General features: G+C 51.3%; 1 protein-coding gene across 8 annotated transcripts; it reads left to right on the top strand.

The window, feature by feature from the left end:
• Positions 1–722: 722 nt before the first annotated feature.
• On the top strand, positions 723–14,613 carry LOC128348799 (uncharacterized). Of its 8 annotated transcripts, none has more exons than XM_053304477.1 (6): positions 5,338–5,495; positions 7,377–8,042; positions 8,659–8,784; positions 9,093–9,319; positions 11,494–12,713; positions 13,717–14,613. In XM_053304477.1, exons 2-5 carry the CDS (start codon positions 7,835–7,837, stop codon positions 11,503–11,505), a joined length of 573 nt encoding a protein of 190 aa, XP_053160452.1. In that variant the 5' UTR covers positions 5,338–5,495; positions 7,377–7,834; the 3' UTR covers positions 11,506–12,713; positions 13,717–14,613. The 8 variants fall into 8 exon arrangements, with proteins under 8 accessions (XP_053160446.1, XP_053160452.1, XP_053160451.1 ...); XM_053304476.1 differs by having other exon boundaries at positions 9,093–9,361; XM_053304475.1 differs by having other exon boundaries at positions 9,093–9,436.
• The last annotated feature ends 823 nt before the right edge of the window (positions 14,614–15,436 follow it).

Here is a 15,436-nt window from a genome sequence, read left to right as displayed (position 1 = left end):
GATTAGCAAAGGAGACTTTCAACCATGCAGGGTGAGCCTATGTTTGTTTTCTCAGAATTCTGAACAAATTCAGTCAAGTTCGATTCCAGGATGTTTTTCACACGAGGCTTTTAAAGCCCTTTAACACACATCTCCTCTGGAATGGAGGTGCAGCATTCACATGGCCAGATTTACCCTGAAGTCCCTGCAAGTTATTTGGAGAGCAGTTCACACACAAGAAAAATAAAATAAAATAAAATAAAAGCACCACACATGCTTCACAGTTCTCACTCAGACCTTCTGGGTTGCAAAACAACTTGAACATAAGTGCATTTATAAATGAATGAAAGAATGAATGAATAAATACATATTTGTTCCAGAACCTTTTGTAATTTTCTGACATGAAACAAGCCACTTATAGGCCTTTTTAGACAGTTTTTGTTTCTAAAGCCAGCACATTTTTCAGTCTGTTTTAAATTAAATATTCAGAGACTTCTCAATCTCGCCCCTCCCCCCATATCAAAGCCCTGTCTATGGCAAACAGATTCACAGCCTACCTTACAAAAGCTGTGCTGGATGGTCTGGTCTGCTGCAGGGAGGGTTTGCTGCAGGGAGCTCTGCCAGCCTCCTTCCTGGCTTGCTGGGGCCTTGAAGCCTGCCGAGTTCAGGCTTCAAGGAGGCCTACTGGGAGGCCTCTCTGGAAGCCCCGCCCACCCACCGATCAGCTGAGAGGCGGGGAGAGAAGAGCAGCTCCACAGTTTGCAGGCTGCTCCGATCTAGGCCTCGTTGCCAATCCTAGGCCAGAGCTGGAGGCAAGTGGCTGAGGGGCCCTCGGGCTGGGCAGGTGGGCAATGGGATGGGGGTGGCAGGGACTGGCGTGGCGCCTAGGGCACGTGCCCTGCCTGCCCCCCCCCCCCCAATTCCGCCTATGCATTTAATGGAGGGCTTCAAAGGCGGAAATCAGCACCTGGAAGTGAGCCTGGAAAGGCAGTGACAGCCAGCTCTGATCTTTTACGATCAGAGTTATAGGATCCCCCTTCGGGCAGCGTTAAGATGGACTGTTTGGCTCTCCGTCACCCCACTCCCTACGCAAACCCCCCCCCCCCGAGCTCTGGTAGTTTAAAGCCAAGTCTTTTCTCTCCTTGAAGCCTTAACTTCAAATTTCAAAGGGCAGAGACAGGATTCGGCTCTTTTCAAGGTCCGGCAGTCTGCTCAGGCTCAGAGGCACTGCTGCTTTCCCTGTTTCATCTGTTCCCTCTAAAGAGAGAGAGGGTTGGACTTTGACCTGGGAGAGCCGAGTTCGAATTCCGCTTCAGTCATGGAACTCACCAGGAGACTCTGGACCAGTCACTTATCTCTCAGCCGATTCTACCTCACTCACAGACTTGTTGTGGGGAGGAACAGTACCATGGACACTGCTCTGGACTCCTTGGAAGAACGAGCAGGATAGCATTGTCAATCAATAAATGAAGGCAATGGGCAAGGTCCAATGGAGAAGGCCAGATCAAGCCCAGCTTACACTCTCTCTGCACAATTCCTGTCCGGAAGTGACAAGCTGACCAGGAATCAGAGCAAAGGAGAAAGGAAGAGGTGCGTCTATGCAGACTGCCAATTCTGAAGCTATTCCTGGAGATTCCCCACCTTGGGATATTCCCGTCCAATATTTTTCACCACATCAAGCCATTAAAACCTCCAGGGTTGCGTTCCACAGTCACCGAATTATTGATGCTGATTCCGGCTCCATCCTGGAGCGTTGGCAACCCCAGCACCCAGCAAGAAGCATAAGATTTAGCTGGGGGAGAGTAACTGGCCCTATCCACCCCCAGCACAGTACCTCCAGTGACTCTTGCTGGTGTCTATCTTGTGGGGTTTTTTTTGTTTTTTTATTGTGAGCCATTTGGGGACAGGGATTAATCCTATTCATTTATTATTTCTCTGTGTAATTTCTGTAATTATTTCTGTATTATTTCTGTGTAATTTCTGTAATTATTTCTCTGTGTATTTCTCTGAGCCATTTTTGGAAGGGCGGTGTAGAAATCAAATGAATGAATGAATAAGAGAGGGATGGAAGAAAGGATTCCCAAGGATAAAACTAAGCACCTTTTTAAACACTGCGTTCAAACCCACTGCCTAATGCAGGAGCTCTCAACAAGGCATCCCCAGATTTTGTGATGCTACAACTCCCTAGCTGCACTGGTTGGCCACAGCACCTGGGGGTGATGGGTGTTGTAGTCCAACAACATTTGGGGCAGCAGGTTGGAAACCCCTGCACAAGTGTCTTTCAGATTGAACAACACACAGAGGAATGACTGGATTAATTAATAAAGGAGGATTGCGGGGTAATGGAGAATAGTAATGGAGGGGTGGAATTGGGAAGAGCAGAGGATTAGTTTCTAATTTGCAGGATGGGGCCATAGCTCAGCTTCCTAGGTTCCTATTTCTGGAGAAAGGTCCCAGGTTTCATTCCTGGAAGCATCTCCAGGTAGGACAGGGAAGGTTTCCTGCCTTGAAACCTTGGAAAGCTGCTGCCATTCAGTGTAGATGATACTGAGTTAGATGGACCAGTGGTAGCTTCCGATGTTCCTATCAGATCAGGGGTTTCCAACCTTGCATTCCCAGATGTTGTTGGACTACAATACCCATCACCCTCAGCCAGAATAGCTTCAGCCAAGGTTGAGAACCCCCAGATTAGATGAGGAATTGGAACGTCTGACTGGGCCGGATATTTCTCGACTTCACTCTCACTAACCCATTAACAGGTGACTGAAAAGTCCTTGCCAGTGAACTGTGCAGGAGCAGGATTTCACCCCATTTTCTCTTCCGCACCCCCTACCTTTGACTTGCCACCGCCAAGAATATCTGCCGCAGAACAAACTAGACTCTGTCTTAAGGTTTTCATCTTCTATCGTAAGCAGAACTGCAGAAACCATCTGTCTTTATACAAACATTTTTATTATGAATTAAAATGGATAATGAATGACCACAGGTATGAATTGTTTTTGAAATACAAACTGCAGTTGTACAAGTGGGTGGGGGTGGGGAAACCGTATAAATGTGCAGACGCGACACAGAGGCGTAGCAAGGGCCCCAGGACAAAAGGTAAAGATGGGCCCCCTCCCCATCCTCTTCGGAGAGGGGGGAGGGAGGGAGCAGTTGCTCAGCTGCCCGGGGGGAGGGTGCGGGGGGGGGGGGCTCCCTGATGGTACCAGGGACATTTTTCACCTCCTGTTCCCTGTTAGTGATGCCCCTGACTCCACATAAATATCAATCAACCAATCAATCAATCAATCAATCAATCTTTATTATGATCATAGACCAGTACAAAGTATAAGGCAATTTACAAGTATGGTTAGAGGCGTGGCACAGTGGGGAAATGCTTGACTAACAAGCAGAAGGTTGCCGGTTCGAATCCCCGCTGGTACTATATTGGACAGCAGCCATCTAGGAAGATGCTGAAAGGCATCTTCTCAGACTGCGTGGGAGGAGGCAATGGTCAACCCCTCCTGTATTCTACCAAAGTGATAGAACTGCAACAGCAGATACTAGGTGATGAAGCTATAAAACTGTAGAAGTATAAACATCATAAAAGCTATTATATTAATAAAACAGTAAATGCATAGTCACAAAGCTGTTAGGCTGGTGGAGCACATGTCTTTCATGAAGCTGAATATTACATGGTCACTAAATATTGATCTGTATCCCAAAGAAAGACTTGTGTTCTCTTCACTCTGGTGGGAAATAAGGTGGTTAAGAGCTCTTTATTCTTGTGCTCTACAATTACAATCCATTTAGCCACATGGTTTCACCTGCCACATTGAACTTTTGTGTGTTTATACACCCTGGAATTTAGGGGACCCCGGATTTTGGTTCCTCCACCCGGCTGCTAAATTCCATCCGGATTTACGTGGATTTCAAATGTGCTGCCCGGATTGCCCGGATTTTACTCTGGATCCAATCACATGGGAGGGTAGAGAAGGAGGGTATACAAATCTATCCAATAAATAAATAAATAAATAAATAATGCAAATTAGTTGTCTGTAATCTGCATAATCTGCAAATCAGGCCACCCAGATTTGGGAAGCTTGAATATGGTAACCCTAAGTGGTACAGTCCTTCAGTTCCACACTGCCAAGATCAGAAGGGAATCAACAAAGGAAGCAGCGCAGACAGAAGTGGGGCATTTTCTGGCTAAAGTGACTACGGCAGTCAACGACTTCTGTTTGAGAGAGTAAGCTAGGTCACATGATCCCCACCAGTGTAGGTGGAGCACCCAGCCAAGGTAAGAGAGCCAGGTGCACCAGGGTTGTGTGAACTCCAAAAGCTAGGTAGGAGAAGAGGTGAGTAGTCAGATGGGAAGTGAGAAATGGGTCAGATGGATGCACCTATCCAGATTCTCTCACCAGCATTTGGCACCTTGGAAAGATGCTGCCAGTCAGCGTAGATGATGCTGAATGAGATGGATCAGTGGTCTGACTCAGTACAAGACAGCTTCCGATGTCCCTATCAAATTGGGGTCATTTGTGGTGGATGACAACACCATTATACAGTTAGATCTACCTGTAGAATCTCTTGGGCGCAAGTGGCTTCATGAGTGTTTGACCCACCTAACAGCAATCCAGTTGGTGGGGACTAGAGACAGGGTCTTCTCGGTCTTCTCAGTTGTCTTCTCGGTTGTGGCCCCTCGGTTTGGAATGCCCTCCTGGAAGAGCTTTGCCATGCTCACTCCCACAGTGTTTTAAAAAAACAACAACCACAATAACATATCTTTTTAAAGATGCTTTTTAATGTCTTATCTGCTGCTTATAGTCTGGTAGGTCCTTTAATTTTTTAGTTCTTAGTTTTTAGCTGTTTATTAATAACTTTTAATGTGAAACTTTTAAAATTTGTCATTTTAAATGTGGTTTTAGCTTGGTCTTTTAACTTCTTCAATTTTATTAATCTTTTACTTTAGATTATATCTATTTTACTAACCTGAGCCACCCCAAGCAGAAGTGTACTGGAGGGGTGGGGCACAAATATAATTGATTGATTGATTGATTGATTGATGCCAAAGAGGAAACCTGAGAGCATGGCTGGACTTCCATTCAACCCCCAAAGAGACTTCCACTGGCCAAATAGACTTGAAATGGACTCTCTAGAACTTGGGTCTGGTCTCCTCTTCTGAACGTCTAAGTGAAGAAGATGGATGGTTTGATCGATGGTTTGATATCGGTAAAGAGCCTGTGTGAAGATGGCCATGACATCATCTTGCATCATCATGATCCACTTCTAACATTCTTCTGGCCCCCACCCCACCAGCTGCAGGTTGCCATAGGGACCGCAATAAACAATGACGCATCATCGTGCTTCAGTTGCCCACTCCCTAACCGACTTTCCAGCGGTTAAGGAGTACGGACAGCAGGCTCCTCTCACTGGAGAGATTGCCTGGTCTGCTCTCACCAGAGAGATCATCTTGTTGTTGTTGTTGTTGTTGTTGTCCAGTGGACTTCTTTAGACGTTGACAGTCATCATGGCAGGTAGGAAATGGTGCCATCCAGGAGGAAAAAGAAAGGGAAGGTTGTGAGTTGGTGTCGATGCCTGGAGACCACAAAGCCATGTGATTTTCTTGGTAGAACAAAGGAGGGACCCGGTGGCAATTCATTTTGATGGATTGTGCCATGTGTCTGCTCTTGGGTCACATTTCCCTTGCTTTCCTTTATCTGACTTTATACCACACCTTCCCTTTCTTTTTGTTCTACCTTCTGTCCAAAGAGGTTATCCCCTTTCCCCAGCCTTTTTATATAGTTCATTCTTATCTGGAATCATCAATGGCCCCTTCCAAAGTCTTACAGGCACGAGACAAGGAAGTCAACAATCTAAATTTTGCCAGTAGGGGTGACCATGCATAACAGAGGTGGTAGGGGGCAGTGTTTCCTTTCACAGGGATTCTCAGATGTTGTTCACTGCAACTCCCAGCATCCCCAGCTGCAATGGCTTTCGGCTAGGGATTCTGGGAGTTGTGGTCAACAACATCTGGGAATCCCTGTTCAAGGGAGGCAATGGTCATTGAGAGGGAGGCTACAGCAAGGCCTGTTTGAAGTACTCCATTTCCATTCAGAAAGAGGAGTGGAGTGCCCTCTAACTCTAACAGGGAGGGGGCTCTTTCTGCTGAAAAGACCCACAAAATCAGTCCCTGCTTGAGTGACTGCAGGCTTTTAAAAGAGCTTCTTGCAATGGCCCCACAGAAAAACATCTGCAATGGTGCTTATGTGACATATGAAGGGCACAGAAGGGGTGAATCTCAAAGGCTTAATGGAGAAAGTGGACCTAGAACTAGAATCAGAAAGGTGGGGTGGGGGAGAAACTGGGGTAAGGGATAATTCATGATGCAATAATTCATGCAGGACCAGAAAGGACATCAGTGTTGAAAAAGGAAGATGAAAATTATTCAGAGTAATTTGTGAATGAATTACGTTTCTTGTTCAGTCCTAATCAGAATCCTAATGAAGAGGAATGTAATAGGGGTGTGTTTGAACTAGTGTCCAGGACTGTGCTGAGTATCCAAAAGAATCGACTCCTGCTTGGGAGAGGCTTTCCATAGGCAGAATGGGTGCAAAGGGGTTCTTTCACTGGTTCTGGTTAATTTCCTCCCCGGTTCCCCTGGGAGGGCCTCTTTCCTCCCAGGGCTGCCCCTTCAGCTCAGGCTAACTGCCTCTCACTCTGGAATCTGATTTGAACCACAACATTCTCTGGCCTCCTGGAACCAAGAGTGCTCAGAGGGGAGCAGATTTCGCAGTGCTCTGCATCCCCCAGGTCCCAGGCAAAGTTCTTAGCATCTTCAGTTAAAGCAGGCCTGCTCAGCTTTGGCTCCCCAGCTGTTTTTGGACTACAACTCCCATAATCCCCAGCCAGCCACAGCGGCCAACAGCCAGGGATGATGGGAGCTGTAGGCCTACATCTACAGGAGGGCCAATGTTGAGCAGTTGGGGGAACCCCAGACCTTGGAGAGCGACTTTTTGCTCTTGCAGACCATAGCAGGGGAGAGACAAGTGCCCTGGCTGTGGCAGCTGCATGCACATCATCCATCTTATCTGGCCTGCTCAAACTCAATGAGATGCAAGAGCCTCTCTGGAAGTCCTCCAGGACTAAGAGGCGGAGCGGGGCATGAGTGCCACTAGTTCTCCACATCAGGGTTGTTGGGCTTCCTCACCTGAACAGTGGTACAATACTCAGAGCATCCCAGCAGGGAGGTGGGCGCCTCCTTCCAAGTGACTGAAGCCATGGGTTCAGAGGGAGGCCTCGGGGCAATTGGGTAGTTGCCTCTTCCCTTCCCATCAGAAAGGCGTAAGTTGGGCCTCCTTTGCAGGGCTGTTGTAGGAATTTCAGAAATCAAGGTGCCCCCTTCCTTTTTCTTACAGATGAGTCGACTGAAAAGAGGCCGTCTGCTGGCTCCGCCTTTACGAGCGCGAGTTCGGCCAGGGAAGGAGGAGGTTCGCCCAGCAGCTTCCTTGAGACACCGACAGCGATCATTGGCTCCACCTCCATGTGGTCCTCTGCCTCTGACCTCTCCCTTCAGTCCATCAAAGGGAGGGACAGCAGGGACCACAGCAACCCAGCAGAGGGAGATCTGCGGAAGCCGCAGCGGGAGCACCAGTGGCCTGGCTCACTGGCGGCATCCCCCTACCATCTCCCCGGACCCTTCTTTGGGCCGCTGGCCCCCAGCCGTCCCACTGCGGGCCCCATGGCCCAATTGTTTGGCCATCAATATTTGTATGACATGCCAAGCCTGCAGCTGCTACAGCTGCCACCTCCAGGGCCGGCAGAGCTCCCACCACTCTTGCATAGGGTGAGGGAGGCTCCTGGCTAAAGACATGCCATGCTTGCCCCCATCCCTCCTGCTGCAAGAACATCTCTGGCCCAGCCGGCCAGGGCGGACCCGGCGCGCAAGAGGAATCTGGTTCTGCTGGCCCACCGGCTGCAATCAGAAGGCAGCAGCACCACCACTGCCGCTGGGGGGTTCCGCCCAGCCCCACCAGATCAGCCCAGGAGTGGCAAGCCAACTGACATTCGACGCACGTCCAGAGGTTTGTGCTGATGTTGGGAAAGGGGCGTCCTCCCGCCTAGGGCTCCCTGTGTCCTTCCCATGTGTCTGGCGCAATCCTTCTCTTGAGGCCATGGTCTTCAAAATATATTCTTCGGAGCCCTGATCTTCTCCAGGGAGGAAGAAGATCAAGAAGCATTCCTCAGCTCTTTGCCAAGAGGGCCAACAATTCGCCCCATAGACAGCTCTCCCACCACTGCCCCTCATCCCTTTAGCCATGGGGCTGCATTTCTAGAGTAAGCCATCTGCTCCCACTCTACACAGGGGGGACACCTTTCCAGGCCTGGCCATAGGAATAGAGCATGCATTCTGAAACATAGCCCAGAGTTTTGGGAAATGTGCAAGAGCTGATCACTGGATGACTCAATGTCTGCCCTGATGTGCAATGTTTGAAAGCTGTCTTCGGATGAGAATTCCTGCTCCCCTCACCCCTTACCCCACCCATCCGTGACTGCTTGAGCCCCCTAAGGAGTCAGTCCTGCCACCTTCCCTCGCCCTCCCTCAGGGGAAATCCACCACCTCCCCTTACCACACGGTAGGGCTGGCTCTGGATCTGATCCTGACCCATCCCCTGTTCATCCTGCGTCCTTCTCTTTCAGTCTTGATTCCTGCCACTGAGCAGCCACTGGCCATCCAAATCAAGGAGCCTGCAACTAAGGAATCAGAAGGCTTCAGCACCAGTGCTGCCCCAAGAATGAAGCTCCCAGAGTTGGAACCATACAGAGGTGGGTGTGCACCATTGTGGGGGAAGGACAGTCCCGTGCCTGGCCCCACCAGCCCTTCGAGAACCTTGTGCTAAGAGAGTTGAACAGTGGAGGTCTGACGTGGGTTGGGGGGAATGCCACTTCCTCAGCATCTGTGCCTTGGGATGGGGAAAAGCTGCCCACAAAGAATGAGCCCAGATCCGGCCTTTGGGACCCCATTCCTTTGCAACTCTTGTCCATTGAAATGTTTTCATTATTAGAACTTGCCTGGAAGTTACAGACTTCCTCCGTCTTTTCCCAAACAACTGACTTCTCTTCTTCCTTTCTAGCAGGGACCCAAGAGCGCCACCCACCATCTCCTCCCCAGCTGCAGGGTCGAGGAATGGCCAAGGGAGGAACAGCCCCGCCCACTGGGGAGATTCAGCTGCGCCCTAAGGGCCCTCCAATTCAGAAGAAGCTCCTTGTTCCAAATCAGCAGTTGCTTCTGGAATTCCGCTTCCCGCCTCCTCCACCAGAGCAAACCAAAGTGCTCTCCAAGGGAACGGCTTCCCACGGGGTAACCCCACGAGAGAAAGACACCCAATGTGCCAAGCCAAGGGTGCAACTCTTTGACTTTTTGCCCCCCATCACCTCGGCGCCCAAAAAGGCAAAGGCCCGCTCATATGGGGAGGAGGTGGGCAGGAAACTCATATGGGGAGGAGGTGGGCTCATATGGGGAGGAGGTGGGCAGAGAACAATGGAAAGAGGGCAAGGGCAGCAGCGGCAGAGAGCGTGCCAGCACCCAAGGTGCCATGGGGAAGCCCAAAGGCTGAGGGGGAGGAGAGATCAGGAGAGACGGCCAAAGCACCCCTGGATCACAAGGAAGGGAGAACCGCGCAGAAGATCCCCACTTGCCATCTGGAGCTGGCCGTCCAACCCCATCTGCCAAGGAAACCAGCAGGAATCATGCCAGGCCAGAAGCTGCTGAAAATGCCTCAGGTCCTGCCAGGAAGGGGGAAAGCACGGCTGCTACCACCTGAAGCCGAAGCTGGGGACACAAAGAGGAAGAAAGTGGGGACAGAGTCCAGTGGATCCGCCCAGGTGGAAGGGCCGGCTGTGCCCCCGACTCCGAGGAGCAGCCTGGCCAGAATGATGCAGGCCTGCGTGCAGGTGTTCCATGCCCTGGGCCCCCCGGCAAAATCCAAGAGTGCAGAGGGACATCCTGGGCAGAGCGTGCCCAAAAAAAACACCATCGATGTCCATGGGAAGGCCACCATCGGGAAGCATAGCCGAGCCTCCACCAAGGCCTTTTGGAGCCCTACCAAGCAGACCAGCGGGGAAGGCACCGCCCAGCTCCATGGCCAGGCCAGCAGCCATGCCTATGGCCAACCTTCCCCCTAGCTCCCTGGCCCACCCACAATCAATGCCAGTGTGGTGGCCGCCGTGATCCCGTCCCTTCATGCTCCGGCCCTCCTCCCTTGCGCAGGCAAATACCTTGCGAATTCACAGTCTTACTGGGAGGACCTTTGGCCAGCCCCAGCCGGCCCCTCAACCACAGCCACAGCCTTGGGGTCCCACACCAACCCACCGACCCTTCCTCCCTGCCCACCAAGCCTCCACAGAGCATCCGGTCCTTCCACCTGGTCCCCAGAGCACGACAGCAGAGCAGGAGTTTAATGGGGCCACGTTCATCCCTTGGAGGATGCCCCTGGCCGACCTGGAAGTCTCCCAGCCCATTACGGAGGAGCAACGGCCCGTCCGGGAGCTGATGCGGCGGCGGGCTCAAAGAGCGAGGGAGGCGGCGGCTCAGTGGACATCAGCTGGCCGGAAGCAATATTTCGTGGAGCGGGAGGAGGAAATGAACATCTCCCTTCAGTATGGCTACCCCAGGCGCCACTGAGAGGCAAATCTCGTCTCTCGCTGGGTTTCCTCCTAAGCAGCAGGACTCCCCTGTCACTGGAGATGGCCCGGTGGGGAGAACTCTGACGGGCCCTGCTTCACCCTTCCTCCTGCCGCCCTGAGAGGGAAAGCTGGTCTTCTCCTTCATGGGCAATGATCGGTGCTCTTCTTCCCCTGATTGCTGCTGGCAGGGGGCAGGAAGGGACTCCTGGGCTTTTGGTGGCTGGAGGGATGGTGGATTTGGGTCAGGGATGCAGTTGCAGCAGAATATTTCTACATTTGGGCTTTGGAGGCCTGCTGTAGGTTGACAAACTGCCTGACAAATCATAGCTCTGTCAGAAGCAGCCTTTGAAAAGGGGACGGGGCAATTAAACCCCTTCCTAAAAGGGGCCGTCCTTTCACTTCCTCCTTCAGCCGACCCTTGAAGGGTCCAAAGAAGGCTCCAACATTCCTGGATTCCATTCTTGATCGCAGCACCTTTTAAACAGCGGGGAGAAAAGCTGTGGCTGTAGTTCTCTCTATTATAAGCTGTTTTTGTGATCTCAGGGCTTCCCAATTCACTTTCTTCAACCTCTCATGTTTCTTGAGTCTATTTTATGTTTGCAATGAATGAAAAGAATTCAGCTTACTCACAGTATATTACAGCTCCCCCCCCCATATGATCGTAAGCTTATATAACTTCATTTTTAAAATCGGTAAATCTTAACATTTTACGTGTTATCGTCTGGTGTTGATAATTTTTAAATGATGTTGTTTTAACATTAGTACAGATTGGGTTGAGGTATAGAGGTTAAGGCTAGAGTTCTGCATCTTCATTGATCAGAATATTTCTTTCTTTTGTATTTTGCTTAGGTCCTTTTGTGAAGAGCCAGACAAGCTGCCCCCAAGAAAGAGAAGCAAGCCACACAGAATGCCCCTCCCCTTTGCCTCGTGCAGAGGGGAGGGCGTTTGTCCCAGCCACGCTCCGCAGGAGGCCCCAAAGGCACCTGATTGGCCCGTTCAGTTTTGGGGACGGGGCTTTGGCCCTTGATGGGTTTTCCCCGCCCCCGCTCTTCAGTTTGGGCCGAGCATTCGTGGAGGAAGGAGCTCTTTCATAGAGCTCCTTCAAGGCCTGAACTGGAGCGGGCGGGGAGGGGGTAGCGCCCGAGGATCGGATGAGTGGCGTATTTCGGTGGGTAGCATCGACCTGCCGAGTGGCGGCTTCCCCGGACATCAGTGGCCGTTTTAGCGGCCTGCGGGGGCATCGGACTGCGGCTGGAGTGCATCGGCCCCGGGGCGGCGGCATCTTAGGGGCTTGGGGCCCTTGGTTTGTACGGGTTGGGCCTTCCTGGCCTGGGGCGTATTGGGCGGCCTACCTGGGCGGGACTGGTGGCTGCTCCGATTGGTGGCACTTATTTGGGGCCCTGCCGCTCCCTGCTGTTGGGTGGGGGTGTTGGTTGGCCTTGGGGTTACTGGCATTTTTCGTGGCCCTCTTCTCTTCAGTTGGCTTCTTTGGGGGTCTCTCAGGAGGGCAGTGAGTGGCTCTCTGGGCACTCTTCTCTCCACGCCTATTGTGTTGTTTTGCCCGTGGGGTTTTTTGGGTTGTTTTTGGTGGCATTGGGGGGTTGGTTATTCTGGGCCCCTGCAATTCGCCCACATGCCTAGGAAAGCCAAGGAGAAAACCGTTGGTCGGCCTATCAGGCAGCCCAAGCGGCCTGCACCTCCACCTTCTTCCTCTGATGAGGATGATGAGGAGATGGTTCTAATCAGAGGCCTGATCAACAGGATGGAGAAGGCCAAGGCTTCCATTCTGTTGGAAGCAAGGGGGCTGGCCCGTCTGGAGCGCCGAAGAAAGTTCCTTGACGCACGCGTGGTGCTGCTAGAACACAGTTATGAAAATCTATCTCTGACAGGTTTGGAGCTCTTGAAAAGGGCAAGGGCCCGCCCGGCCCAGTGCTGCCTGCAGAGCCGGCTGATCCTGTATTGCTAGTGCCTGGTGTTCCCGTTTCTGCGATGCCTTCTCCTGAGGTTCTGGAATCCCCGCTGCCATTGGATCCCCCCCCCCGTGGATCCATCTTTGTCTCCGCCCCCGGGTGAGCCTATTGCACTGACACCACCTGGCAGCACCAGCCAGTGGCCCTCTGGACCCTGGCCGATGCCTGCCATGGGTGGATGGGGACCTGCCCCATTTGGGGCACCTTACACACAGCCTTGGGGCATGGGTCCTCCGTTGGGTTTTCCGGTGATCACTTCAGGGCTCCAAGGGGCGGCAGAGCAGGTGTTGCTGGGTAACAGGCCGGCTTTGGCCCCTGTAGGGGGCGGCTCTGTAACTTTGCCGATAGCAATCTCAGGTTCAGGGGGGACCTCTGGGTTTTACCCCATGGGAATTTTGCCTTCCCCCCAGCACGCCCCTTATGGTGCTATGGGGCTGCCCTTGGGTGACCATCTGCTCCCGGCTACATGGGAGAAGATCCTCAAGGATGAATATGTGGCTATATTTAGCCTTTTATTTTGGGAACTGGCAGTCAAGCATAATAGCAATAGCAATAGCACTTACATTTATATACCGCTCTATAGCTGGAAGCTCTCTAAGCGGTTTACAATGATTTAGCATATTGCCCCCCAACATTCTGGGTACTCATTTTACCGACCTCGGAAGGATGGAAGGCTGAGTCAACCTTGAGCCCCTGGTCAGGATCGAACTTGTAACCTTCTGGTTACAGGGCGGCAGTTTTACCACTGCGCCACCAGGGGCTCTTAAGGAGGGAGAGTCGTGTAAGGAGCATGAAGCCACGAAACGCAAGCCTTGCGGCGTTACCTGGATCTTGGGCCCTTTCTGGAGGGCTGCCTTTTTGTGCACGAGGACAAGGCACCCCTCACTCTGTGTCAGTTCCTGGCAGTTATACAAAGGGCCTTGACCTTGGCCGGGGTTCCCTTGGAGGGACTTACACTGCACTCCTTTTGGATTGGGGCTGCCACCACAGCTGCTCGCATGTCGTTCAAAGGATAGGGCGATGGAAGTCCTCGGTGGTGCGGCACTACGTGTGCTGAATGGAAGTTGGCGGTGCCCGCTCTGACCTTTTGTTTTCTTGGCAGGTGCTGGCGGAGCGGCGGCTCCTGTTCACGTCCTGGTTTGCGGCCATTCGTCGGTCTTTGGAGCCTTCAAGAGGGCCAGCTCCTCCCATTGGGGCACCCAGTTGGGTTTTGGAAAGCGTGCTTCAGTTTCTTGGTTGGGTAGGAGGGGCAAGTTATGGAGACAGTTGCTCCCTGCCATTTGGGATGATTGAGCTAGGTTCCCTGGGCCTGATGTCATTGTGATTCACTTGGGGGGAAACGATTTGGGCAGGCGGACTGGTCTCTCTCTTATTATTATTATTTCCCCGCCCCAGCTCTTCCGTTTGGGCCAAGCATCCCCCTCCCTCCCTTCCCTGGAGCAGAGCGGGTCTAGTGACTGGTCGCCCTTCTGGGGCCGAGTAGGAATTTTTGGCTCTCAACGCATTGGCCACTGTTGGGTTTTTTTCCGCCTACTCCGTTCTGCGTTTGGGGTTTGAGTTAGAATTAGGCTGGTCACTCTGGCAGGAACAGTGCGGGCTGGGTGGTAGTTTGAGGGATAGAACATGGGTGAAACCCTTGGATATTTAAGAGGTGGATTGGCAATCACTCCCTTGCGGTTTGTGCGGCCCAGGGGGGAAGAGTTTGCCATGAAACCAGCTTCAGGGCTTCACCAACCCTTGGGCTGAGCGGTCCGGGGTGGGTGAAGGTCTAGAAGTATCCAGACCCTCTTTCTTAAAGGGTTGGCCTTGAAGGAATTGGGCAGCTTTTACCTGCCTGTTTCCTGAGCCAGGGTGTGTCACCCTCGAAGGTGCAGGGAAGGGCAAGGAGCCCTAACCCGGCCTTCTTAGGCCCGCACTGTTGTTTTGGGGTGATTAATCTCCTTTGATCCAGTCCGCCATGCTTGGTTGTTATTGTTTAATAAAGTTGTGGCCCTTTTCACCCAAACTATGTCTCTGTGTCTTTTGGGGACTAGGGGCTGGGGACAAGCCACGTTGCTCTGCAGCTGCCAGGGTCCTGGCCTGTGGATGGAGCTCACCTTTTCAGTCCACAATAGGTTTCATTGGTTAGCACCAGTTAGCACTCGTCCCTATGGATGAGGCCATCAGTGATTAACTAGCCAACTAATTGGATTGGCTTCTAAACAAAGTTCTTGATACATTTTTGGTAGTCTTTTTCTTATTCTTAAATTAAATTGACCAGAGAAAAACTGTATTTAATTACAGATTACTTTACTCCACTGCTTTCCTTTATCTCACCCCACCCCCATCAGTTTTCCTTGAAGCAATCATTCAATACATTTTGGTAGATAATATGCTGGACACCCACATGATATAGAAGCTAGAGAGATTCAGGTTAAATTTGATGCTCAGAATTGACAGGGTTGCCACTTTTCCGTTATCATACCTTTTCCTTTGGACTTTACTTAGAAAGGATGTTTGGTCAGATCAGATAACTATGATGATAAGATGGTATTTTATTTGTGGATAATAAGTGCAAAATAAGTTTGTACAATTGTTCTTATTAGTGGATATAGTAAGTTTGGAGATGCAGCCTATTCTTTTGATTTTATACTGTTCTTATTTTCTTTTTCCTTACTTTTTACTCTTTGCATTCTGAAAACCAATCAAATCTATTTTACAAAAAAGAGAGAGAAAGAAATTGTCATGACCCGGATGGGGGGTTCTCCCCCATTGGGGGAAGAGGTGGAGAGTTCAGTGGATGATGAGCCAGGGTGGGAGGTCCCTACAACCCAGACCTCCGG

Source organism: Hemicordylus capensis, chromosome 3, assembly GCF_027244095.1.
Source record: "Hemicordylus capensis ecotype Gifberg chromosome 3, rHemCap1.1.pri, whole genome shotgun sequence".
NCBI classification, from domain to species: domain Eukaryota; kingdom Metazoa; phylum Chordata; class Lepidosauria; order Squamata; family Cordylidae; genus Hemicordylus; species Hemicordylus capensis.
The sequence above is the reverse complement of the archived record's forward strand: the minus strand, read 5'-3'. Positions and strand labels throughout refer to the sequence as shown.